A 25,411-nucleotide genomic window follows, 5' to 3' on the forward strand; every position below is an offset into this window, starting at 1 on the left:
CTTAATTGGTGAGGCTCTGGGGTTTCTTAGGGTCCCGATCCAGCTTTGGTCTGTTGTCACCAGTGGGGACGTGGTTCATGCCTGCAGAGCCACTAGGGTGCTGTGGGTCCCCTCTCCCGGCCGAGCATTCCTCGTGGTTGGGAAAGAGTTGGATGGGGAGAAACCAGAGCGAAGCCTGCGCTGGTGTCGTTAGGTGTTCAGAAAGCATGAGCCAGGCACCCCGAAAGCAGGGGAATGGGGTTAAAACCCACAAATATTCTAATAACAGCCCCTCCAGCGCTTGCTTCAGCCTGTGCAAACTCCGAGCTCTTTTTTGCGAGGCCAAATGACAGGGACATCAGGTGTGACATCAGGACAACAGGCAGCGACAGGGGCAAGTGGTTCAAGTGGGATGTCTTGGGAAAAGACTGTTTTGGACACAGACCGGACATGCTGTGCCGCAGCCCCTGGCTCCCCGAATCCCCCCCTCCTGCTTGGGCTGGGGGGGGCAGCAGGGGCAGGCACAGGCACTGTGTCCCCACACAGGGTGACCAGCCGTGGGGTGCCTGTGGGTGCCCCTGATGGCTGGAGGTTACAAGTCATGATTAGCCCTTGCTTGGATTTAAGGCCCCCTGAGGATTCATGTCACGTTTTCTCCTATGCCTACCCCTCCTTGCCCCTCTCGGGGGGGATGTCAGGCCTGAGTCAGCAGCTGGGAGTGGCTGCAGGATGATGCTTCATGCCTCAGTTTCCCCTGCCGGGAGCCGGGCAAGCCCCCTGCTGTGGAGGATGCCGGCGGTGCCACCCTCCCTCCCTGCCTGAGCCTCCTGGTGTGATAGGCACCACTTTCCCCTGCTCCCCGTGTGCGGGCTTGGGGGGGGGGGCACAGACTCCCCTGATGGGGCAGCCCAGGTGACATAGCACAGGGAGGAAGGTGCTTTTGCCCCTGCTTCTGGCATTGCAGAAGTGCTTGGCAAGTCCTGACCCCTGCAGTCCCTTGACCCCACAGTCCCCTTCCCGAGCGGGGAAAGCCATTGTGGCCACTTTGGCTGCACCCGAGCACTCCCCTCCATCTCTGCGGGCAGGTGCAGCCAAGGTTGTCCTCCACGGGACTTCCTTACGTGAGGTACTTCTTATTTTTTTAAATGCAAGTTTGGGTGAAGTTTTTCAATGGATTTTTCAGCATTTCCAGGGCAGGGATTGGCTTTGCCAGCCCTTGCCTGTCCCTTTCCTCCCCTTAAGTTTAATTTCTACCAAATTAATCAGAAACATTTTGATGCTCGAAATCATCAGGACATGGACCTGCTGGAACAAGTGCAGCAGAGGATCACGAAGATGATCTCCAGCATCTGAATGCTGGAGCCCCTCTGCAATGAGGACAGGCGGAGAGAGTTGGGGGGGTTCAGCCTGGAGAAGAGAAGGCTCTGGGGAGACCTTAGAGCCCCTTCCAGTCCCTAAAGGGGCTCCAGGAGAGATGGCGAGGGACTTGTGATCAGGAAGGGGAGCCACAGGACAAGGGGAAAGGGTTTGACACTGGGAGATTGAGACGAGATGTGAAGAAGAACTTCTTTGCTGTGAGGGTGGTGAGACCCTGGCCCAGGTTGCCCAGAGAAGCTGTGGCTGCCCCATCCCTGGAAGGGTTCAAGGCCAGGTTGGAGGGGGCTTTGAGCAACCTGGTGTGGTGGGAGGTGTCCCTGCCCAGGGCAGGTGGTGGGACTGGATGGTCCCTTCCAACTCAAACCATTCTGTGATTCTATCTCTGGGATTGACAGAAGCATAGATTCAGCTTGTAGACAGAGCTGTTCTGTGCAGGAGGACCTCCCTCTCTTCCTTCAGGTTTGCAAATGCCTCCAAGGTGCTGGTGGGCAGCAGCTTTGCCAACCTGGTGGGAGGAGGATAAAACCAGTGCCCCTCTGCCCCTGCAGCATTCTCCGCTGGGATCTAAGGACTGTGATGCTGAAACCTAAGCCCAGCTTTGCCCTGACCCCTTCGAAGAGTTGAGCTGTGTCCCACTGTGGTCAAAGGGACCTGGCTCCGCTTTGGTGCCCAAGTCACCAAATGGCGCTTTGGGTGGCAGTGGGGAATACAAACGGCCACCTCCTGTGCCAGTGGGATCACCAGGACATGAGGGAATGGTGCCATGACGTCAGGAGGGGTGGGGGGAGCAAGGAGGGACTTGCTAGCCACCACTGCCTTTGCAGGAGCTTGGCTCGGTGGCTCAGCTCAGTGCTTGCTTGGAGGGACAGTTCTGGGGTGAGCTGGTCCCCAAGCTGCTCCCTCCTCCAGAAGGGATCTTGGAGTGGGTTTTTGGTGGGTGAGGAGGTGCAGGATCAGGCCCAGCCCATGAGTCACATCTTCATGGGACAATCCCGGTGTGGGCGACCTGGTGGCACTGCAGCAGTTAGGGGTGCTCTTCTCTGGGGTGGTACCACAGCCAATGTCTTTCTGCTGGCCCAAACCCTGTGCTGAAACACACATGGAGGTCTCCTGGTCTCTGCCAGGACTCTGCCATCCACTCCCTTTTAAAGGGAAAAACGTGCCACACGAGTTGGCCTGTGCCACCCCATGGAGCTTGTCCATGAGGCAACTTCTCCCTACTCCCAGGAGCATGTACCATCCTCAGCTGCTGCCGGGGGCTTTCTGCTGAGAAGACAGAGCCAGGTTCTTCTCAGCCCAGGGACAGGACCAGAGGCCATGGGCACACACCAACACACAGGAGGGCCCCTCTGAACATCAGGAAACACTTTTCCACTGTCAGGGTGACTGTCCTGGGCAGCTGGCTGTGGGCAGCCCTGATGGAGCAGGAGGTTGGACAAGGTGAACTCTGGAGGTGCCTCCAACCTCAGACAGCCTGTGATTCTGTGATTCAGTCCTCCAGGACAACGTGGTGGCCTCTAGTGAGGGGAGCATGGAAGGGGTTCAGCAGATCGATGGGGTGCAGGGCAGGCACTGATCCCCAGGGACCAAGGCACCAGCAGGAACCCATTTGAAACCCATTGCTGTTCAGTTGCTTGTGTACCCCGTGGGTCTCACCAGTGGCAGATTTTGGAGCCAGGGAGAGGAGTGTTTCCAGAGGCAGCTCCATCCCTGTTAGGGAGCAGTGGGCACAGAGGGTCCCTCCCACCCTGGCGTCCTGGGGCCCGAGTGCCTCCAGCTGGGTCCATCATTGCTTCTTGCCAGGGATGGAGGGAAGATCCTTTTTGCTCTTGATTTCCCTAGGCTGCCTTCTGGAGCTGGCACAGGGATGTTTCATGGGGTTCAGCGCTTATCAGAGAGGGAGGACATCCCATGGTCGTTGCCTGCCCCCCCAGGCTTGCTCACTCCCCCGGGGTGAGCAGACGTGGCGCAGGAGCAGCTCCTGCTGCCTCTGTCCTGCTTCGGGCAGCACTCCCTGGGGCCGGGGAGCTTGGCTGAGCCGGGGGGCTGTGCATGACGTGATAAATTAGGTCTTTCCCTTCATGTGTCGGGTCCAATCTGAGGCACGGCTTGGGTCTCGGGGTCTTTGTCTGCCACCGTCTCTCCCTTCCCCTCCTTTTCCTGTCTGTGTTTCGTCTCCTCTCGCGGCTCTGGGCTGACGTTTCTCCCTGCTTTCTGTGTCTCCTCCTCCTCGTTCCTGTGGCGGCTCCGCACAAGGAGGTGGTACAGCTGTGGGCGCTCAGAGATGAGTGACGCCAGCCCTGACCACAGCGGGAGGGGTGCAGAGCAGCCAAGAGCTGATGGCCCCCAGCCCCACACCCCCGCTACTGCAAACCCCAGCTGCACTCACGGGGATTGCGCTGTTGAGGCTGGGGTGTTGAGGTGTGAGGGGGGAAGGGGAGATAACTGGGCCTGTCAAGATTAAGCCTGAGGAAAGCATGCCACGGTTTGAAGGAGGCCACATTAGTGAGGACTCACACTCTGACATTTCATCAGAGAAAGGTGATAGACGTTTAGAAATTACTGCTAGAGAACAATGGGAAAACCCTTTCCTAGAAGGGGAAAAGGGTACTAGGCTAAGAGTTAACAAAGCTCACGGACAGAGCTTTAAGCCGAAAGTTAAGGGGGATGGGGATAAAACCAGGCCTGCTGGTAATGAACCTGAGTGTCAAGGGCCAAAGATGGGGGTGAAATCAGTAGCCCAGGTCAAGTGCATCTACGCTAATGCACGTAGCATGGGCAACAAACAGGATGAGCTGGAAGCCATGGTGCGGCAGGACAACTACGACATAGTTGCCATCACGGAAACGTGGTGGGACGATGGTCATGACTGGAATGCTGCAATAAGTGGCTATAAGCTCTTCAGAAGGAATAGGCAAGGAAGGAGGGGGGGGGGTGTGGCTCTGTACATTAGGGAGTTGTTTGACTCTATAGAGATAGACTCCAGTGATGAAGAAGTGGAGTGTTTATGGGTAAGGGTGAAAGGGAAGGCTAACAAAGGTGATTTTGTGCTGGGAGTCTGCTATAGACCACCCAACCAGGATGAGCAGGTTGATGAGGTATTCTATAAGCGGCTGGCTGCAGTCTCGCAAACGCCAGCCCTTGTTCTAGTTGGGGACTTCAACTTACCAGACATCTGCTGGAAATATAACACAGCAGAGAGCAGGCAGGCGAGGAGGTTCCTCGAGTGTATGGAGGATAACTTCCTGACACAAATGGTAGGTGAGCCTACCAGGGGAGGTGCCTTGCTAGACCTACTGTTCACAAATAAAGAAGGGCTAGTTGGGGACGTGGAGGTCGGAGACAGTCTTGGGCTTAGTGATCATGAAATGGTTAAGTTTTCCATTCATAGTGAGGTAAGGAAGGGGATTAACAAAACCTCCATCTTGGACTTCCGGTGGGCAGACTTTAACCTGTTCAGAACCCTGGTTGGGAGAGTCCCGTGGGAGGTAGTCCTGAGAGACAAAGGAGCCCAGGAAGGCTGGACGCTCTTCAAGAGGGAAATCCTAAAGGCCCAGGAGCAGGCTGTCCCCATGAGGCGCAAAATTAAAGGGCGGGGAAAATGGCCGGCCTGGATGAACAAAGAGCTCTTGATGGGACTTAAGGAAAAAAGGAAGGTTTACCACCTTTGGAAGAGGGGACAGGCAACTCAGGAGGAGTACAGAGATTGTGTTAGGTCATACAGAGAAAAAATCAGGAAGGCAAAAGCCCAGCTAGAACTCAACCTGGCCATTAATATAAGGGACAACAAAAAAAGTTTCTATAAATACATCAACAAAAAGAGAGTGACAGAGAATGTCCATCCCTTACTGGATGCGGGGGGAAACCTTGCAACCAAGGACGAGGAGAAGGCTGAGATACTTAATGCCTTCTTTACCTCTGTCTTTAATAGTCAGACCAGCTACCCCCAGGGTGTTCAGCTTCTTGGGCTGGAAGATAAGAATGGAGAACAGAACAACTCCCCTGTAATCCAGGAGGAAGTGGTTAATGATTTGCTTATGCACCTGGACACGCATAAGTCTATGGGGCCGGATGGCATTCACCCAAAGGTTCTCAGGGAGCTGGCAAGAGAGCTCACCAAGCCTCTCTCCATTATTTATCAACAATCCTGGTCAACAGGAGAGGTGCCAGATGACTGGAGGGTGGCCAATGTGACGCCCATCTACAAGAAGGGCCGGAAGGAGGATCCTGGAAACTACAGGCCTGTCAGCCTGACCTCAGTACCGGGAAAGATCATGGAGAGGATCATCCTGAGTGAGCTCTCAAGGCATGTGCAGGGCAGCCAAGGGATCAGGGCCAGCCAGCATGGGTTTATGAAAGGGAGGTCCTGCCTGACCAACTTGATCTCTTTCTATGACCATGTGACCCGCTTTCTCGATGAGGGGAAGGCTGTGGATGTTGTCTACCTGGACTTTGGTAAGGCCTTCGACACCGTCCCTCATGGCATTCTCCTGGAGAAACTGGAGAATCATGGCATAGACAAGTGTACCCTCCGCTGGATAAAAAACTGGCTGGATGGCCGTGCCCAGCGAGTTGTGATTAATGGAGCAAAATCTGGTTGGCGGCCGGTCATCAGTGGTGTCCCTCAGAGCTCAGTTTTGGGGCCAGTCTTGTTCAATATCTTCATTGATGATCTAGATAAGGGGATTGAGTGCACCCTCAGTAAGTTTGCGGATGACACCAAGCTAGGTGGGAGTGTTGATCTGCTTGAGGGTCGGCAGGCTCTACAGAGGGACCTGGACAGATTGGACCAATGGGCCAAGGCCAATGGGATGAGGTTTAATAAGGCCAAGTGCCGGGTCCTGCATTTTGGTCACAACAACCCCAAGCAACGCTACAGGCTTGGGGAAGAGTGGCTGGAAAGCTGCCTGGCAGAAAAGGACCTGGGAGTGTTAGTGGACAGCCGGCTTAACATGAGCCAGCAGTGTGCCCAGGCGGCCAAGAAGGCCAACGGCATCCTGGCCTGTATCAGGAATAGCGTGGCCAGCAGGAGCAGGGAAGTCATCGTGCCTCTGTACTCGGCACTGGTGAGGCCTCACCTCGAGTACTGTGTTCAGTTTTGGGCCCCTCACTACAGGAAAGACATTGAAGTGCTGGAGCGTGTCCAGAGGAGAGCCACCAAGCTGGTGAGGGGTCTGGAGAACAAGTCCTATGAGGAGAGGCTGAGGGAACTGGGCATGTTTAGTTTGGAGAAGAGGAGGCTGAGGGGAGACCTCATTGCCCTCTACAACTACCTGAAAGGAAACTGTAGAGAGGCAGGGGTTGGCCTCTTCTCCCAAGGGAATAACGACAGGACCAGAGGAAATGGTATGAAGCTGCGGCAAGGGAGGTTTAGATTAGATATTAGGAAGAATTACTTTACTGAAAGAGTGGTCAAGCACTGGAACGGCCTGCCCAGGGAGGTGGTGGAGTCACTATCCCTGGAGGTATTTAAGAAACGTGTAGACGTGGCTCTTCAGGGCATGCTCTAGTGCCTGGGATTGTTGGTTTGTGGTGGGGTGTTGTGTGTGAGGTCATGGGTGTGGGGTTTAGTTGGTGGGTGCTTTTTTTTTTTTTGGGGGGGGGGGGTTGTTGTTTGTTTGGTTTTGTGTGTTGTGTGTGTCTGTTTGTTTGTGTGGTTTTTTGTTTTTTTTTTATGTGGTTGGACTCGATGATCTCAAAGGTCCCTTCCAACCACTAAGATTCTGTGATTCTGTGATTCTGTTGGGTTAGGGTGCAAATGGACTGGGCAAGGATTTTGGAAGAGGGGGTCTTGCTGGGAAGTGTGGGGTGACTGGTCCTTCATTGTCACAGGCTGCGTTTTGCTTGAGTGAGACCCCCCACGCCCTGAGCCATCCCACTCCGCATGGCTCAGGAGTCCCTGTGCAAGGCTGAGCGTGACATGTACCAGCCTCGCCAAGCAGTGCCCGGCTCCGCGGGGGGCTCACAGGGAGGGGGTGTCAGGGTACAACCAGGTCCCTGCCCTGCCGCTTCCCCCAGGGCTGATGCTCATGGGTGGGGGGAGGATGGTCCGTGAGCATCCCAACCCATGGGTACCATTTGGGAACTCATACTGGTGAGCAACTGGGCGGCTGGGGCTGAGCGGGGTTTTCTCCCTTTTATCCAGCTTGATCAGGTTCTGCGTGGCCAGACCACGGGGTGAGTGCTTGCACCCCAACAGCAGGAGTCTGCCAGGGGGCTGCCAGCGAGTCGCCTCGTGCTTGTGCTTCTTCCCCAAGGGCTCGTGGTGGCTTGGCGTGCTCTGGAGTTTTCAACAGTGTGTGCCCAAACTGGTGGGGGGGCTACCTGAGCATTGATCACCCCAACAGACTGCTGAGGGATGGGGTGCTGGGCACGCCCTGCCATCCTGCAGCTGCTCTGCCGCTGCCCCTGCCTCTGCTCTGGGATTTTCCAGCGCTCACCGAAGGCAGGATCCAACCCTCTGCCATGGCGGTGTCGATGCTGGGCTGTTTGGGCACTTTGGGATGTTGCGTCACAGGGGTACGAGGCACCTCTGGGGTGCAGTACCAGCTCCCATGTTTGCTCTGTGGCATTGTCCCTCCTGGGGGACAAGGAGCCACGTGCCCTGTAGGCAGGGATGTGCTGGGTGTCACGCTCTGCACTTCACGGTGGACAGAGGTGATGAAAGAGCTTCTGTTCAGCTCTTGCTGCTGGTACGTCTCCAGGCTGACCAGTGCAAGTGGGGTGCTTGGGGACGTGGTTTGGAGGCAGCGCACCGTTTGCTGCCCGAGGACCCATGGAAGAGATGGAGGGGGTGATGCAGGAAAGTGCCAGATTAACTCGGGATGAAGGTGTAGAAGTGGGTCCAGCTCCTTGCTGAGCAGCCAGTGCAGGAGCTGAGTTCTCCTTCCCTGCTGGTGCATTCTTACCTAGTGAGAGATTCTACCTTCTAAAATGTATTTTACCTTTTTAAAAGTGCATTTTACCTTCTTAAAGTGCATCATATGCGCAGGGAAGGATGCTGGCAGGATGGCAGCCTGCGCCGGCTCTCTGATGCCAGGCTCAGGATGAGTCAGGTGTTTGCAGGCAAAGGCGGGGGGTGGATGGGGCTGGCACCAGCACCCCCGTGGGACCCTCCCACCACGCTAAGGGGCGGCGGTGCGGGCACTGGGCTGCCCAGTGGTGGGATGGGAAGGCAGCCCAGTTCCCGGCTGGGCTGCGGCTGCGGTACACATCAATCACTGCGCGGGGGTGTTGGGGTTGGGGAAGAGACGGCTCTGCAGAAAGCGCTGCCTGGGACGCAGCGGCAGGGACGAGCTGCGCTGGAGGCATGGGGACCTGGCACCAAGGTAGGGCTGGCCACGCCGCGTAGAAGACAACAACGTGGGATGTTCTGCGGTGCTGCTGGCTGCCCACAGGATGCTCCAGGCTTTAGTCAGCAGTGAGTGCTGGGTGCGGGCAGCACCAGCCTGGGTGCACCCCCCCCGGCAGGCGTCCTGGAGCCTGGGGGCAGGGGACGGGGCACTTTTCCAGCTGGGGAATGGTTTGGGGCAGTGCAGATCCTGCCCCTGCCAGCCCTGCGTGAGGAGGAGCGGTGTGCAGTCTCCAGGAGCTGGGGACACCCTGTGTTTCTGATCCCCCCCCACCCAGCCTCACCATAAACAGGGCAGCTCGTATGATTTTTTGGCCTTGCTGCAGAGCAGCGCAGGGGAGCTCTCTGGGCCGCCCACTGCACTGCGGAGCGGTTTGGGGATTTGCATGTCGCCCGGTGCCAGGGGGTGAGGGCTGGGTGACGGGGGGGCGCTCAGGGGTGATGCTGGGGCTTAGGGGACAGCTTTCCTTGTTCGCCTTTTTTGTGTCCCTGGAGGATACCCAGGACTCCCCACCGGGGCTGCTCTCATGGTCCCAGGAGGGCTGTGAGGCACTGCCTGTGCTATCCTGCCTGTCCCTGACCAGCTCAGCCCCGGTGGCAGGGGTGCTGGGTTCCGCAGCCCTGGGGAGCTCCTCCGTTGTTCTTGTGGACTGGCAAGTACCTGGAGCCCCCTGCCCGGTGTCACACAGCTGGTGTCCAGCTTGGTCCCCATCTCCAGCCATCTGTGGCAGCCCTCTGTCCTGTGGCAGCTGTCTGTCCCCCAGCATGGCCGATCCGCCAGGATCAGCCCCACAGGGCCCTTGGCTGCTGCCGAATGCCGTGACAAGGGGGGAGGGTGCTTGATTGTTACCCAGCTCTGTGCACCCTGGTTGCACTGGAGCCCATGGAGTTGTGTTTGGGTTCTCACCACGGAGCTTTGCACAGAGACTTGTGCCTGTTCGTGTCAGTGATGCTTCAGAAGATGGGCAGCGTCCCCAGCAGGGAGCGAGGCGGGGAAAGCAGAGCCCAGGAGCAAAGGGGGGTTCTCGGCCTCGAAAACCAGCCCAGCAGCAGGGAGTGAATGGGAAGGGGAAAGCAGGCTTGGGCGAAACCCAGTTTGGAGGCAGCAGGGAAAGGAAAGGCTCTGGGAGGGGATTGCTGCGGAAGCTGGAGCCGGGATGTGCTGGGGAAGTGCGGGGGCAGAGCGTCTGGGAAAGCCGTGAATCCACACTCTAGCTTGGAGGGGGAAGAGGAAAACACCAAGGGAAGGAGGAGCAGGCTGGGAGATGATGGGAGGAGATTATAAGCATGACAAGCGGATCTCCCTCTGATCCTGCTGAGGCTTTCTTTGCAGTCACCGTTCCCATGTGCCTGTTTCAGTAGCCTGGAGCTCCGACCGGCTCCAGCCATTTCACCGGATGTTTGCCCAGAGGAAAATATCCCACAGCCCATTTTGGGTCCAGCTGCAGCAGAAGGAAGCCAGCCCTTGCTGAAAACCGGGGTCGTGCTCAACTCGTGGCACCAGGGACCCTTCAGCCAGCACCCTGCAGGGAGAAAGGGGCTGCGGAGATGGTGCTCGCTGCCTCCTGCAGCTGCCACCTGCAGGAGATGCTCCAGCCCTGGCTTCGATCCCGAGGGGATATGTGTGAGCAAGGCTGGGTGCTGGGAAGGGCTGGGACAGCCCAGGTAGGCTGCCTGCCCTGCAGGATTGGGTCCTGCTCCTGCTGTGGGCAATATTTAGAAAAAAATTCAATGATTTGGGACAGCATTTCCACTGGTCTCAATCAAGCTCACTGCAGCTGTTGTCTAAACCTGTTCTAAAAGTTTGTGATGGCAAATATATCAGTTAAATTCTCCCTTTGACAGCATAATGGGACCCATGTTCTTTCTTGACCCATGGCTCCCCACACCAGGGTCTCCTGGAGGGCTGTCCTGCAAGGACCTGAGTTTTGCATCTGGAGAGTGCTGTGTGCTGGTGAGAGCTCTGCATGACTGGCTTGTTGCTGTTTCATAGAATCATAGAATCATTCAGGTAGGAAAAGACCCTTGGGATCATCAAGTCCAACCCTCAACCCTACTCTACAAAGTTCTCCCCTACACCATATCCCCCAACACCCCATCTAAACGTCTCTTGAGTTTGAAAGTGTGCTTTCTGCCTTTAAATCAGGGGTGGTTTCTGGTGCGGCACAGAGGTGCTCCCATAATAAATATCTTCTGCTTTTGAAGCTCTTGAGTGCTGTAGGAAAAATCTATCTCCCCAGGGTGTAGAAGGGGCTGGGACAGGTCACACTGGCTCCTCCGCCATGAGTACTGCTACGGTCCCTACAGAGGACCCTAGGCGATGTCCCCAGAGTGCTGAGCACCCCCAGTCTGGCGGACGTAACAGTCGAGATGCTGGTGACCATGCCAGCCTTGGTGGCCTTCTCCCACGGCTGTGTCTGCAGCAGCCCCGCGTGCAGGTGACCAGGCTGTGGTGGAGGGTGGCAGTGTCCCATTACTGGCCCAAGCCCTGGAGCTCGGTTCCACAGTCCCCAGGGGCTGGGTGCTGCCAGGCAGAGGCTGACCCTGGGTTCACAGTCAGCCCTGAGCCCCTGGTCCTGCTGCAGCAGGAGAAGCTGCGTTGGGGCGAGTGGCCGGGTCTCTGCTAAGCTCCACCATGGGCAGGGAATGCCAGGCATCACTGCCCACATGACAAAGGGGAAGGGTTTGACACTGAAAGAGGGGAGATTGAGATGAGATCTGGGGAAGAACTTCTTTGCTGTGAGGGTGGTGAGACCCTGGCCCAGGTTGCCCAGAGAAGCTGTGGCTGCCCCATCCCTGGAGGGGTTCAAGGCCAGGTTGGATGGGGCTTTGAGCAACCTGGTATGGTGGGAGGTGTCCCTGTCCAGGGCAGGTGGTGGGACTGGATGGTCTTTAAGGTCCCTTCCAACCCAAACCATTCCATAATTCTATGACATGGCACCAACACCCCACCGGCTCCTGAATGCGGCCGTTGTGGCTGTGCCCAGGAGTGCGGCAGTGCCAGCATGCCCCCCCCCCCCCCCGCCAGTGCTGGGGCTGTGCACATCTGCAGGGCTTGGCTGCAGCCATGCTGTGTCCCCAGGGTCACTGGCTTCCCTGCCAGCCCCATGTCCCGAGGGACATCTCCTGGACCCTTTTACCCTGGCAGTGAGTTTGCACTGAGGGGTGCAAACTTTTGTTTGCCTTTGTTCTTGCCCCTTTGTTGGGGCTCTGCCACCCCGGCACTCCCATGTCATGCTGTCACCTCCTTCAGGGCCCCCGAGTCAGGCTCCTTGCCCTTTGTCACAAGGTTTGAACAGCAGCTTAATACGCAAAAGTAGGTTTGGCTGGGAGAGATGGGATGAATTCCCAGCCTGCCGCCCTTAAACAATCCCCATCATTTCCTCAGGGATCAGTGCTTCCTTGTTCAGGGAAAAAGCAGTTTGGAAGAAAAATTAGAAACTTGAGTAAAAACTCAGTGTGTTTTTGGCCCAAAGTGATGGTTGCCATTTTTAGAGATTTGATGTCGATTAAAAAATTCACATGCTGAGATCCAAACAGAAGTGGTTGGGACTGATCCACATGGGGATTGGAGCTGGGAGCGTGCAACTGCTTGAATTTCCAGTGGAAAAACAGCAGCCCTGTTTCCTCGGCGGAAAAAATAAACCACTGGTGACCTCTGAAGTCTTCTCGTGCCCTTGGCCGAGCCCTGGGTCTGTTAGGAGAAGTTGAGTTGACGTTTCTCAGGGGCTGGTGGCAGGTTGTCCTGCAGGTTCTGGCCAGGAGAGCATGGCCCTGGGGCAGGAGGGTGAAATCCTGTCTCTTTTGGTGTGAACCAGGTCCCTCTGCGGTGACCACACAGCGCTTGCATGGCCAGTGTGGGCAACAGCAGTGTCCCTGCTCGCCGGGCTGTGGGACAGGGCTGCTCCCGGGCAGGCTGAGCCCGGCTGCGGGAGGCACCGGCTGAGTCGCTCGGTCTCCTCTGCCTGTCCCTTCCATTCCTTCCTGTCTGTCCCCTCCCACCCCCGGGAGCCAGTTTTAGTGGTTTCTCTGGGTAAGGTTTCACATCTCCCCATTGTGCTGAGGACACCTGAAAGGCAGAGGTGGGACATGAGCTGTGGTGTGAGATGTCCTTTCTGTGTAAAAGAAGGTCAGCAAGTTTGCGGATGGCACCAAGCTGAGTGGTGCAGCTGACACACCGGAGGGACGGGATGCCATCCGGAGGGACCTTGGCGGGCTGGAGAAGTGGGCTCGTGAACCTCATGAAGTTCAACCAGGCCAAGTGCAAGGTCCTGCACCTGGGTTGGGGCAACCACTGGTATCAGCACAGACTGGGGGATGGATGGTTGAGAGCAGCCCTGTGGAGAAGGACCTGGGGACACTGGTGGGTAAGAAATTGGATGTGAGCTGGCAACTTGCACTCAGAGCCCAGAAAGCCCCCCACATCCTGGGATGCATCCCCAGCAGTGTGGCCAGCAGGGAGATTGGAGAGAGGGGAGGGGTTCTGCCCCTCTGCTCTGCTCTGTGGAGACCCCCCTGCAGTGCTGCCTCCAGCTCTGGGGCCACCAACAGCAGAAGGACATGGAGCTGTTGGAGCAGGGCCAGAGGAGGCCATGGAGATGCCGGGAGGGCTGGAGCCCCTCTGCTGTGGGGACAGGCTGAGACAGTTGGGGGGGTTCAGCCTGGAGAAGAGGAGGCTCCGGGGAGACCTTAGAGCCCCTTCCAGTCCCTAAAGGGGCTACAGGAAAGCTGGGGAGGGACTCGTGATCAGGGAGGGGAGCCATAGGACAAGGGGGAACAGTTTTAACCTGGAAGAGGGGAGATTGAGCTGAGATCTGGGGAAGAAATTCTTTGCTGTGAGGGTGGTGAGACCCTGGCCCAGGTTGCCCAGAGAAGCTGTGGCTGCCCCATCCCTGGAGGGGTTCAAGGCCAGGTTGGAGGGGGCTTTGAGCAACCTGGTATTGTGGGAGGTGTCCCTGCCCAGGGCAGGGGATTGGAACTGGATGATCTTTAAGATCACTTCCAGCCCACACCATTCTGTGGTTCTAAAAGTGGTCTTTCCTTGCCTGCCTTAGGTCATGTTCCTGACCAGGCTCTTGCTCTCCATACCTGCTAGAACAGTGTTTAGGTAGTTGGGACTTACAGGAGGTGATGGTGGTGTGTCATGTCACCAAGCGACTCCTCCAGCCCTAGGTAGGCCAGGTCCATGGCCTGGAGCTGCACTGGGACCTCATCCCTGTGTTAGTGCTGCCAGTGCTGGGGAAAAGCCTGGATTTTGGCAGCTCAGGGAGAAGGTGGCTCCCTGCCCATGCCACATGGGCTGTCATTCCCGAAACAGGGATCAGACATATTCCGTATGGGCTTCCACACTCCAAAAAAGTGCGTTTTTTCTGGTGTTGTCAGCATTACTCAGGGCTGCTCGTGTGGCTGCTCTGTGGGCAAGGTGGGTGATGTGACCGTGGGCAGATGCTGCCGATGGAGCCAGCTTGTCCAGGCATAGCCACAGCCCTCAGGCACTCAGTGGTGGCCATCCCAGCTGGTCCTGTGCAGCCCGGGGAGCCCAGCAATGGGGAGCTGGTGGGGCCTGAGCACCCTGAGTGTGTGATGGTCACAAAGAGTGCTCGATGACCTGTGTGGGCATGGACCCTCCCAGGAGCCCTTGCCAGCCCCATGCTGCATTTGCATAAAGGCTGCAAAAACGTGTTACTGTGCCTTCCCCTCCTCTCATCCTGGCCCCGGGTTTGTTTGTGCATTTTGCAGCTGGAGCTGGAGGCAGGTCTTGTCCCGCCACACTGGCCGTGGGAACCCAGCATGCTGCTGCTGCTGCTGGGAAGTCCAGAGGGGGAAAAAACCAGCCATCCCGGATGCAATATGTGGAGTTGTCCATGTTTGCAATTTCCTGTGTCGGTGCATCCTTTAACCTCACTCACAGCCTGGTTTTTCCTCCCAGAGTAAACCCTTCCACTCATAAAAAGTGCTAGTGAAGGTACTGAAGGCCCCAGGGCTGTGGGGGGGCAGGGGGTTGTGGCCAGCCCTGCTTCCCGCTGTGAGTGTGGGGATGGGGTGTGAGCCCCGTGCCCTGACCGTGGTGGGTCCCTGCCACCAGTGTCCCTCCCTGCATCACTGGCTCTTCTCCTCCACCTCAAATGAGTATGAAATCCTGACCTCCTGTGCTGCTGCCCCGTGCAAAGCCACCTCCTGCCAGCAGATCTGTGCATGGATGGTCCCACGCCTGCCCATGCAGCTGGGGCATCCCGGGCTGCTGGCTGCCATCCTCCATCCCCATGCGCCTGGGTGACACCTCCTGTCTCTCCTTGTGGGTGGCGGTGGCAGAGCGGGGTGACCAGCGGCCATGACGACGGAGACGGGCCCTGGCTCAGAGGTGAAGAACGCACAGGAGGAGGCTCCGCAGCAGCAGCTGGAGGTGGCTGCAGCCACCAACCCTGCCAGCCGGGACGCTGAGGCCAATGAGAAGCCCTGGGCACAGTCCGATGCCCGAAATACGGAGCCGGTGAGTGAGTGACGGCCGGGTGCCATGAGATGTGGTAGAGAAGGCGGCACAGCAGAGGAAGGGGACATGCCACTACTTTGCGCTGCCCATCACCGTGTCCTTGCTGCAGTCAGGGGCTGCAGAGACCCTGGTGAGGTGGGCACATCCCCTGTGCTGTTGGCCCTGGGGGACATCCTGGAAGGGAGCTCCCTACAGCTGGGGCAGTGGATGGGCTCTGCCAGCTGCCTCCCAGCTGCCTGCATGGGTCCTGTGGGGCAGGAGAGGCAGAGGAGCAGTATGGCGTCCTGGAGTGCTGGCTGTGCTGGAAATGGCACCACCAGCCAGGGTAGGGGGACAAGGATGTGGCCCCGTGTCTCCCAGGACTGAGCTGCCCCTGGCAGGGCTGGGAGCAGCGGCTGCACCCCGATGGCTGCACCCCGATGTCAGGTAGCGGGCACAGTGCTGCCCTGGCCCTGCCTGTAGCACCAGGCAGCTGGGCAGGGAGATTTTGGGTGCTCAACTAACCCTGAGCTCATGGACATCCATTTTCCAGGGACCTTGGTTGTGCTGGTGGTGTGGTGTGGGAACTGGGCTTGGCTGTGGACTCCAAAGAGGCCATCAGCTTTCCCCCTGTCAGCTGCCCTCTTCTGCCTGCTGCTGGAGGGCTTGCCCTGTCTGTCCATCCATCCTGGCAGTGGTGCTGGGTAACCCTCTGCGTCTTCCCCGCTGCAGGGCACAGACATGGAGGAGAAGGACTACAGCGAGACGGACGGGCTCTCTGACAAAACAACCCCCAGCAAGACCCAGAAGTCACCCCAGAAAACCACCAAGAAAGTGAAGAGTGCCCTCTGCAGAGTGACCCTGCTCGATGCCTCTGAGTACGAGTGCGAGGTGGAGGTGAGTCCCAGTGTCAGGGGGGCTGCGTGGGCACCAAGGAGGGGACGCGTCTCAGCCCGGGGAGCCGACCCAGCCCAGCGAGTCCCAGATGTCAGGGCTCTTCTGAGGACAGCTTTGTAGTACCTCTTTCCTAGGGAAAAGGTTCCACAGAAATGTTTTTAAGTTGAAACTTCAAAATAAGGAAAAAAATTGGAAAGAGAGACCCTAGCAGGGAATTCCAGCCCAGTGAATCTAAGTTTGGCAGCTACTGACAATAGACAAGCGTGTAAAAAGCAGAAATGTGGGGTGGGGGATAGAGGTCTGCCTAACAATAGGTGTGCGATACATCCGCGTGCCAGCGGGTCTGCTGACACCTCTGGAGCACAGCGTGTTGGCGGTCCCTGAGGCGAAGGACGTGTGTGCACGTGTTGGTGCGAAGAGGCTGACACGTGTGGACCCTCACAGCTGCCCCAGGCAGGTTTGCATCCATCCTCTGTGCGTTCACCTTCTCGTCCCTCGTTGTCCCTCCCCACAAAGCCAGGGGCTGCGTGGGGAAGCGCATTTCCCTGGTAGTGGCTGTCACTGCAGGGAGGGACAGAGGGGACTGGCACCTCCAGCACCTGCCTTGGCATCGGTAGATGCTGCAGGGCTGCTGCAGCCGCTGTCAGCATGGGGACCTCCCCTGCTAGGACAGGGGGACACCCGGGATCAAATCGGGAGTTGAGGCTGGGATTCATGGCAGGGTCCAGTGGCCCTGCGCCGGGGGTGCCTGTTTCTGTCCCCAGCGCCCGCTGTTGCCTCCTGCCTGCAGTGGTGTCCTGGTGGCAGGGACATTTGTAAGGACTGGCAACTTTGCTTAAAAATGCAAAAGCTGAGGTTGCTCAGGAGCAGAAATCCCGGAGCCTTTGCTGGGGAGAGCTCTGCACTCGCTGCTGGCGGGCGGGCAGGGGGGTGTTTGTTGGCAGCCCTGCCTCCCCCGGCTCTGGGCTGCGCAGGATCGATGATGCAGGTGAGGAACGTGGCTCCTGCTCACTGTGGCTGCCTGGGATGAGCGAGCACCCCAAGGCGGGGGGCGTCTGACCCCCTGCCCATGGCGCAGGCAGGGGGCCTTTGATCTCAGCACTCCAGCAGCCCTGACTGTGGCTTTAGTGGTAAAATCTGTCACAAAGCTGTGGGAAGATGGGCTGCCAGGAAGATGAAAGCCCTCCTGAAGAAGAAAAGGAGCAGAGCCCCCCAGGGACCATGGGGGGCTCGTGGGGCATAGGAGCAGTTCTGCAAGCCCTGGCGGGGTCGTCCTTCCATGGGGTAAGGATGATCTCTCCACTATTGTGGTGCAGAGGATGGGGTCGACTCTTAGAGAGCTGCTGCTCTCTAAAAAAGCCACCTGGGGCACAGGGGAGAGGGTTCAGTGTAGAAAGGCTGGTGCTGCATTTCTTTCTTTCTTGCAGGCTCCATAGGAATAGTTGTGCCTTGCCTGCATTCTTAATTAAGGCTTAATTCAGTAAAAATGAAAAAGGGGAGTCAAACTGTTCAGTGTGACACCCCAGCACGTGCCATGGGTGAGCCCCTGCCTTCAAAACATGGGTCAGCAGGAGGGAGGAGACCCAGGAAGGGTGACAGCAGTGGCTGGGAAAGCTTTGCAGGGCAGGAGCCCAGGGTTGCCATTGGGGCCAGACCACTTGGTGCCTGGGCTGCCGTCCCTGGGACACGTGGTGAAGGTGCTTTGGTAAATGGATGCCTTGGAGAGGGGAGACGGGAGCTGCCAGGCTGGAAGTCTGTAAATAGGGGAGAAACACACGTGGTAGGGGTTGTTCTTCCATCTCCATGAGCAAACCTGGGCCTCGCTGCCACTGGTCATGAAGGGAAATTCAGGGGAACTCGAAGGACTAGATAATAAGGGTGCCCTCCATCCCTGTGTGAGGCTCGGGCTCTTTGTAGCTCTCGTTTATCATGCCATGCTTTGGGACCCAGCCACCACTGCCACGGATGGAAGGGTGTTGGGAAGGAGCTTGCCCCATGGGCAGCGCTGGCTGCCACAAGCTCTGGGGCGCATTTGTCCCAGTTACCGGTCTGGAGCGGAGGTGCCTGGGCTGACTGGACCCCTCTCTGGCTTGGTGTCACTGTCTCCTGGTGTGATGGGGGATGAGCCGGGTGGGCACTGTTGGACCTGCTGCCTGCACCACACTGGCTGGGCTTGACCATACCCCATCCTTGCAGCCCCGGGACCACCTGGGTGTCCCCAGAGCAGTGCTGCCAGGTGAGAGGGCTGCCAGCACCTTTTGGTGGTCACCTGGAGGGCCAGGGCTGCCCTGAGCCTGCCCAGTGCTCCCTGCCTGCACCCAGCGGGTGCTACCTGCACCTGCTGGCTCTCCAGGGGAACAGGGCTCACCATCAGCCTCTCCCTGTCTCCCACAGAAGCACGCCCGAGGCCAGGTCCTCTTTGACATGGTGTGCGAGCACCTCAACCTCCTGGAGAAGGACTACTTCGGCCTCACCTTCTGCGACTCGGACAGCCAGAAGGTGAGCATGGGGGGGTCCCTCTGTGGCCGCCCCCTCCGTGGTGGGGAACCCCCCTGACCTGCTGTCTCCTTGTTGCAGAACTGGCTGGACCCCTCCAAGGAGATCAAGAAGCAGATCCGCAGTAAGTGCCCAGGGAGGGTCCATTCTCCCCAGCCCTGGGGTGTCCCACAGGGGTCCTGGATGGCTGTCCTGCAGCAGGTCCCCTCCCCACCTGCCCTGGAGGGGATCTCTGACAGCCAGCCTGAGGACAAGGATGCTGTTGCTCGTTCAGCTGCCTGTTACCCACCTCTCCTCTTAGTCATGACAGGGGTGGGGGGCAAAGGACCCTGTCTGTGCCATTGGAGAGCAGGCTGAGACCTGGTCCCTCTCTGGGCACCATCCCCACCTGCCCTGAGCAGGGAGAACAGGGACGGGGGGAAGAGTGGGGAGCTTGCTGGGACAGGTCCTGAGGTGTCATTGCCCATGATGTTGCTTTGCCAGGGTGGCAGAAGGGCTGTTGCCCAAAGTGTCACCTATAAGACATGTGAGGCTTTTGCTGTGACATTGGTAGTCACGCTGAGCCTATGCCTCCTGAAGTTGTGATGCTTTTTTCTCCCCAGCTGTTTGGGGAGGATTCACCAAGTCGTGCTGGTGTCCCGATGGTTGTTTACCCAGCAGCTTCTGGAGCCCCCTTGTCCCTGCCCTGTGCTGGACTTGGGGGACTCGTGGGACCCTTAGTGGATGCCCAGGTGCTCCTGCAGCAAGTGTGGGTGCTGCCCTTACTGCTCTCTCCCCTCCCTAGGCGGGCCCTGGAACTTCGCCTTCACCGTGAAGTTTTACCCTCCAGACCCTGCCCAGCTCACAGAGGACATCACAAGGTGAGGACCTGTGGGCACAGATGCTGGGGCAGCTCTCGGGGGATGGGCTGGCAGCATGTGGAGGGGCAGGGCTCAGGCAGGATGAGGGAAGCTGGGGGAATGTCTGGGGTCTCGCTGCCCTCCCGCTGCCTGTGGCATGTCTAAATCCTGCAGAATGGGGCCAGGAAGGTGGCCATGGCAGGCAGTCCCCACAGAGAGCAGTGAACGGTGGGGTGCCAGCAGCCCCTTCCCGGGGACTTCCAGCCTGCTCCGGAGGGCACACTCTCACCCTCTGCCCCTCCTGCAGGTACTACCTGTGCCTGCAGCTCCGTGCGGACATCATCACAGGGCGCCTGCCCTGCTCCTTTGTCACGCATGCCCTGCTGGGCTCCTACGCCGTGCAGGCCGAGCTGGGCGACTATGATGCTGAGGAGCATGTGGGCAACTACGTCAGCGAGCTCCACTTCGCCCCCAACCAGACGCGGGAGCTGGAGGAGCGCATCATGGAGTTACACAAGACCTACCGGTGAGCCCCAGGAGAAGACAGGCCGGTGGCAAAGAAGGCACGAGACAGCTGGCCCATGCCTGGTGGGGCACGCGGCCATGTGTCCCTCTCTTTGTCTCCCTGCAGGGGAATGACCCCTGGGGAAGCGGAGATCCACTTCCTGGAGAATGCCAAGAAGCTCTCCATGTATGGAGTGGACCTGCACCATGCCAAGGTATGGGGCCACCAGAGCTGGTGGCCAGGGACACCCCATCCTGCCTGCCGCCTGCCCATCCCTCCCTGCCCAGCCCCTTCCTGCCACAAGGAAGGTTCAACAAGGACACGGTCCTGGGCAGCCACTCTGGGTGGCCCTGCGTTGGACCAGAGGACCTCCAGCCTCACCCAGTCTGGTTTGGTGACCGCTCTGTCAGCCGGTCCCTCATAGCAGAGCACTGAGCAGGAGGGAGCATGGTACTGCTGGCCAAACTGGTTCTTACTGGGCAGCTGAATAGTCCCCTCCTGTCCCTCTTGCCTCCTCCAGGACTCAGAGGGCATAGACATCATGCTGGGCGTCTGCGCCAACGGCCTCCTCATCTACAGGGACCGGCTGAGGATCAACCGCTTCGCCTGGCCCAAGATCCTCAAAATTTCCTACAAGAGGAGCAACTTCTACATCAAGATCCGCCCGGGTGAGGTGGGTGCCGTGCACCAGTGGTCCCCAGTGCACAGCAGGGTGCCTGCTCTGCTGGAGTGGGGCTGCCAGGCAAGGAGGTCCTCGCCTGGCTCCAGCCTTTGCCCCAAGGGTCCCAAGTTAATGACCATGTTGGCCAAGAGAGCACATCTCCTGTGGTGTATGGAGGCTTTCAGCAAGTGCTTTCTTCTTCGTGCTCTCATTTTCTCACTGGCAAAGTGACTTCAGCAGCCTGAGGGCACCCCAGGCTCCTTCCCCCACCAGTCAGATGCTGTGACCCCGCTGGTGTAGAGAGGCTGCCCAGGAAGGCGGGTTGAGGGCCATTTTTGATGTGTCTTCCATGCTTCATAAAAAAACATCAGGAAGCTTTTTCATTAGTTTTCTGACTTCATTTTCACTCTCTTCACTTTTATGTGCACTGATGGGAGAATGCATTTCCACCCACATTTTCCAGCAGGCAGGAGGGCATGGACAGTGCATCTAAAAGGGAGAGCGATGCCCTCTCACCAAACGAGCTGTAAAAGGTTTTTGTTTCTTGAGGGAATTTATCTTGCACTGAAAAGCCATTTACAGTTGAGGAAAGTGCTTAGGCCAAAAGAACGTGGGCATGACCCCACCACCCGGTGGGACCGGGCATGGACCCTTCCAGCACTGCTTTGAAGAAGACTTTTTTTTGCATGGTAATGGCTCCTGGCAGGAGAACCTGAGGTCCTTGGCAAGGCAGGTCCCATCCCATTATGTCCTCTAGGGCAGGATCTGCCTGTAACGGTGTGTCTCTGTCTCCCCCAAGTACGAACAGTTTGAGAGCACCATTGGCTTCAAGCTGCCCAACCACCGCTCCGCCAAGCGTCTCTGGAAGGTCTGCATAGAGCATCACACCTTCTTCAGGTGAGGAGACCTTCTCCAGACCTTCTCCAAGCCTGGCTTCTTGGAGGCAGATATACTTCTGCCTCTGCCACAGTAGATAAATGTGGGGGGCAGTGCTGGGGGACACGGCTGGGGCTCGCTGACGGCACTTCACCTCCCTCACCCCTAGGCTGGTGTCCCCGGAGCCACCTCCCAAGGGCTTCCTGGTGATGGGCTCCAAGTTTCGCTACAGCGGGCGGACACAGGCGCAGACACGGCAGGCCAGCGCCCTCATTGACCGCCCAGCTCCCTTCTTCGAGCGCTCCTCCAGCAAACGGTACACCATGTCTCGCAGCCTTGACGGAGGTATGCCCCAAATTGGGGAGGGGGCGGGAGATTGGTCAGCTGGCGGGAGCGAGGGGGATGCTCAGCTCTGCGAGCTGTTGGGCTCATTTGGCAGGGTTACAGCAGCCATCAGACTTCCTTCTGGAGGCTGTCCCCAACTGCAGCCCCACGGCAGAAGGTCTATCCCCACCCCGAGTGATAGCTCAGACTGCGCGCAAGCTGGGGGACGTGGCAGGGCTGGGGTCAGGCAGCCTGGGGACAGGGCTTCCCCCAGCTCCCTGTTGCCCTGGGACCCCTGGGACCAGCGTTCAGGGCTCATGGGCCCCCAGGTCTGAGGGTGGGGGTCAGGGGCTGGGGGTCTGGAGTGGGGGGTTAGGGGTGGCAGGGCTGGGGTGACCTGGCTCCCCCCCACGGACAGAGTTCTCGCGCCCAGCCTCTGTCAGCGAGAACCACGATGCCGGGGCAGAGGGTGAGAAGCAGGATGAGGACGGTGAGTTTGGCAGCAGGAGACGGTCTGAGACAGAGGATGAGGAGGTGACCACCCCAACAAAGATCAAGGAGCTGAAGGTACAGAGGAGGCGGGCAGAGGGAGGGTGAGGTGGAGGGGCTGGCTGGCTCACCCCTGGAGAGGGCAGGCAGGGGACCGGGCAGAGGCAGGAAGGGTCACCTCGGGGCACAGTCAGTCCCTGCAGCCCTTTCTCCTAACCAGCCCTGCCTTAGGCTGGTGGGACCCTGGAGACACAGCTCTTGGCCTCACTGGTTGAAATGGAGCTGTCACAGGGGCTCGGCTCAGCTCTGATTCCCCAGCGCCCTCCTCAAGTCTCAAGGCTCGTCCCCAGGCAAGGCTGGACCCAGGAGCAGCCCTGCTCTGTGATGGGGATGGGGACAGGTCAGGCATACCGGTGCCCATTTGTGCCCACCACTGCCTGGGCACAGCCCACCCGCTCCCTGCCCCGGCCCACGGGCTGCCCCAGGGGCACCCCAGCCCATTTCAGCCCCACACTGCGAGGGGAGGGGGGTCCAGTCCTTCTGCACCCTACCAGCCCACCAACTTAACTGTGATGTTTGTGACAAGTTCCCTCGACTGACCCTGCTGGTTACTTTTAACCCTCTCTTTGCTGCCAGCCGGAGCACGAAACAACCCCCAGGCACAAGCAGGAGGTATTCTCTCTCTGGAGTATCTTAGTCCTCATCGGCGCATCATATTGTCCATCCTTTCCAAAGCAACACTGTGTGTCACCCTATTTACTGGAATACAAGATGCACTGGGGCGGGAGGGTTGGATGCTAGAGAAGCCCGATGAACAGAGAGCTGGGGATGTGCCCCAGCGCGCACACGGCATCTTCTATCCCACTAAGTAAGGTGGTCCTAATCGTACATGTGAGCAAGAGCCCTCCCAAGGCGCAACGGCCAAATCCTTGGCCCATTGGGAAGACCTGGCTTCTGCTCGTGTTACTGACTCCGCCATGTCCTCGCCTCGTGTCTCCTCTCCGTCCGGCCCTGTGGCCCTGGCTCTCCTGTGGAGGCTGGTCCCATCGCTCCCGCTGGCATCCCGACCCGTGCTCTGCTTCTGCCTGACCCGAACCACCTCCGTCACCCGCCCTGTCTGGCGGATGGGCCCTCCTGCAGCCCCCTGCTTTCCCCTCCATGGAGCCGGGCTGGAGCTCCTGCCGTCCCACCCCACTGGGGCAAACAGGTGCCGGAGCTGCCTGCGGGGACAGTGGCACCCACCCCCATGCCAGAGGGCAGCTGCTTTGTCACAGAGAAGAGGGATGCTCTGCCCTCCCCAGCACAAACTCCCGTGTCCGCGGTGGCCCCCCCATCAGGAATGATTCATCCCAGCCTAAAATCCACGGCTGCTCCCCGGGGATTTTCCCCTCCGCTCGTGGTGGGATGTGGATCCTCACCCGGAGCTGTGGCCGGGGGCAAGCGCAGCCGGGCAATGGGGTTTGCCGCGCTGGCACTGCACAGCCCTCACCGTCCCGCTGGGCACCGCAGGGCAGACCCCGCCGGGGTGGTGGGCACCGGTCCTGGTCCCTCCCCTGCCCGCCTCATCGCTTACCCCGCTGCATGTGCATGTGCTGCCCCCCCTGGCGCACCCCCAGCCCAGAGGTGGGCAAACCCTGAAGCGCTTCTCCACGGCTCAGGCATGCGGGTCCACGGGGGGAGCTTTTCCATGAGCTGCGCCGAGCCTCCAAGGGTCTGGATAATTTGCTCGGGTTTTTTCATGGGACTCTCTTGGCTCTCTGGGCTGCTGCTGAGGAGAAATACCAGGGAGGTGTTTTTAGGTGACTCCTTTCGAACCTCAAAAGAGGTTTGAGTTTGAAGCAGGAGTCAGGGTTCTTGCTCTTGCTGGTTCTTGCTCTGCGCCAGTTTGCCCACCTCTGCGGCAGGATGAGGGGAGCCACCCTGGTGCCTGTTACCGTCACGGAACGATGCTCGAACGCCTGAACCCCGTCTTGCACTTGAGCGCTCTGAGCTGTCCTCTCTCCACAGCAGGCCAGACTCACCCCACCCCAGGCTGCTGTTGGGCCAAGGCTGGTCCATGGTGGTCCAGGCTTGGCTCCATGCTGGACATCTCTGACCAGCCCTTGACCTCCTGCCCTTTGGCAGAAGTCCACTTTGAAGGAGCTCCGTTGGAAGTGCTGGTTTCCTGCCCTGCTGGGGCAGAGGCTGGGGCTCCCTTTGTGCATGGCACAAGAGAGCAGCAGAGGAGGCTGCTGGCATTTCCAGTAGGGCCCCATCCCTTGCTGGTCCCAAGGGAGAGCCCACTCTTTTCCCCCAGCTGGCTTAGCTTGTCCTCAGCAGGCCGTGCTGGAGATGCCGAAGGGTGTGCTGTGCCCTTCATGGAGGGAAGCTCCACCACATGCGTTTGGCCACATGCTGCTTTTTTGCTGCTCCTCACAACAGTCTTAGTGAGAACTGCAGACCAGAGTGTTCTGACACGCAGTTCATTTGGCTCTTGAGACCCTAAATTCAAGCCCAGTGTGAAGCAAACCCTTCCAGTGCCCCCGCTCATCTCTTTTGCCTTGGCCGGTGCTTTATTCATAGTTATCTTCCTCTCTCCTTCCCCAAGTTTTTAGACAAGCCAGAAGACGTTTTGCTGAAGCATCAGGCCAGCATCAATGAGCTGAAACGGACCCTGAAGGAGCCCAACAGCAAGCTGGTTCACAGGGATCGGGACAGGAGGCTGCCTTCCTCACCAGCCTCTTCCTCACCCAAGCATGAGGATGAAACACCAAAGGGAACGCCAGAAAAGGCCAGCGAGGTTTGTTTTGCTGCTTCTCTTACGGAGGGGATCAAGTTGTTTGCGGGGAGGTGTTCCTCAGCTGTTGGGCTCTGGGTCTCTGCCTCCTGGGGGACCGCAGTGGAAACTATGTGGTGGAGAAGGGGGCCTTTGGCCAGGGTCTTGTCTCTAAGTTCTGTAAGGAGCTAACCATTTCATGCTGCTGGTGGTGGTCTCCCCTGGTGCCCAGGCACTGCATGGGGGTGAACTTCTCATCCTTCTCTGGAGAGCTGTGTTTGAGGGTACGTAAGAGTTGGGCTGTGGCTTTGTTGGCCCATGAGATGGGTCTCTCCTCACCCCTCGTGGCATCAGGGCTGGTGCGTGGCAGGACAGTGCCACGCTGGCTGCACA

At 58.5% G+C, this 25,411-nt stretch overlaps 1 protein-coding gene across 1 annotated transcript in view; it reads left to right on the forward strand.

The window, feature by feature from the left end:
• Positions 1 to 15,038: 15,038 nt before the first annotated feature.
• The window catches only part of EPB41L1 (erythrocyte membrane protein band 4.1 like 1), a 29,442-nt gene continuing 19,069 nt past the window's right edge, over positions 15,039 to 25,411 (forward strand). The window contains exons 1-13 of the mRNA XM_074156987.1: positions 15,039 to 15,197; positions 15,909 to 16,073; positions 18,468 to 18,572; positions 18,651 to 18,693; positions 19,354 to 19,429; positions 19,716 to 19,934; positions 20,040 to 20,127; positions 20,434 to 20,586; positions 21,374 to 21,471; positions 21,620 to 21,795; positions 22,193 to 22,341; positions 22,900 to 22,935; positions 24,851 to 25,042. Coding sequence (XP_074013088.1) covers positions 15,039 to 15,197; positions 15,909 to 16,073; positions 18,468 to 18,572; positions 18,651 to 18,693; positions 19,354 to 19,429; positions 19,716 to 19,934; positions 20,040 to 20,127; positions 20,434 to 20,586; positions 21,374 to 21,471; positions 21,620 to 21,795; positions 22,193 to 22,341; positions 22,900 to 22,935; positions 24,851 to 25,042 — 1,659 coding nt within the window. The remainder of the gene's footprint in view (positions 15,198 to 15,908; positions 16,074 to 18,467; positions 18,573 to 18,650; positions 18,694 to 19,353; positions 19,430 to 19,715; positions 19,935 to 20,039; positions 20,128 to 20,433; positions 20,587 to 21,373; positions 21,472 to 21,619; positions 21,796 to 22,192; positions 22,342 to 22,899; positions 22,936 to 24,850; positions 25,043 to 25,411) is intronic.

This window comes from Numenius arquata, chromosome 12 (assembly GCF_964106895.1).
Source record: "Numenius arquata chromosome 12, bNumArq3.hap1.1, whole genome shotgun sequence".
NCBI lineage: Eukaryota > Metazoa > Chordata > Aves > Charadriiformes > Scolopacidae > Numenius > Numenius arquata.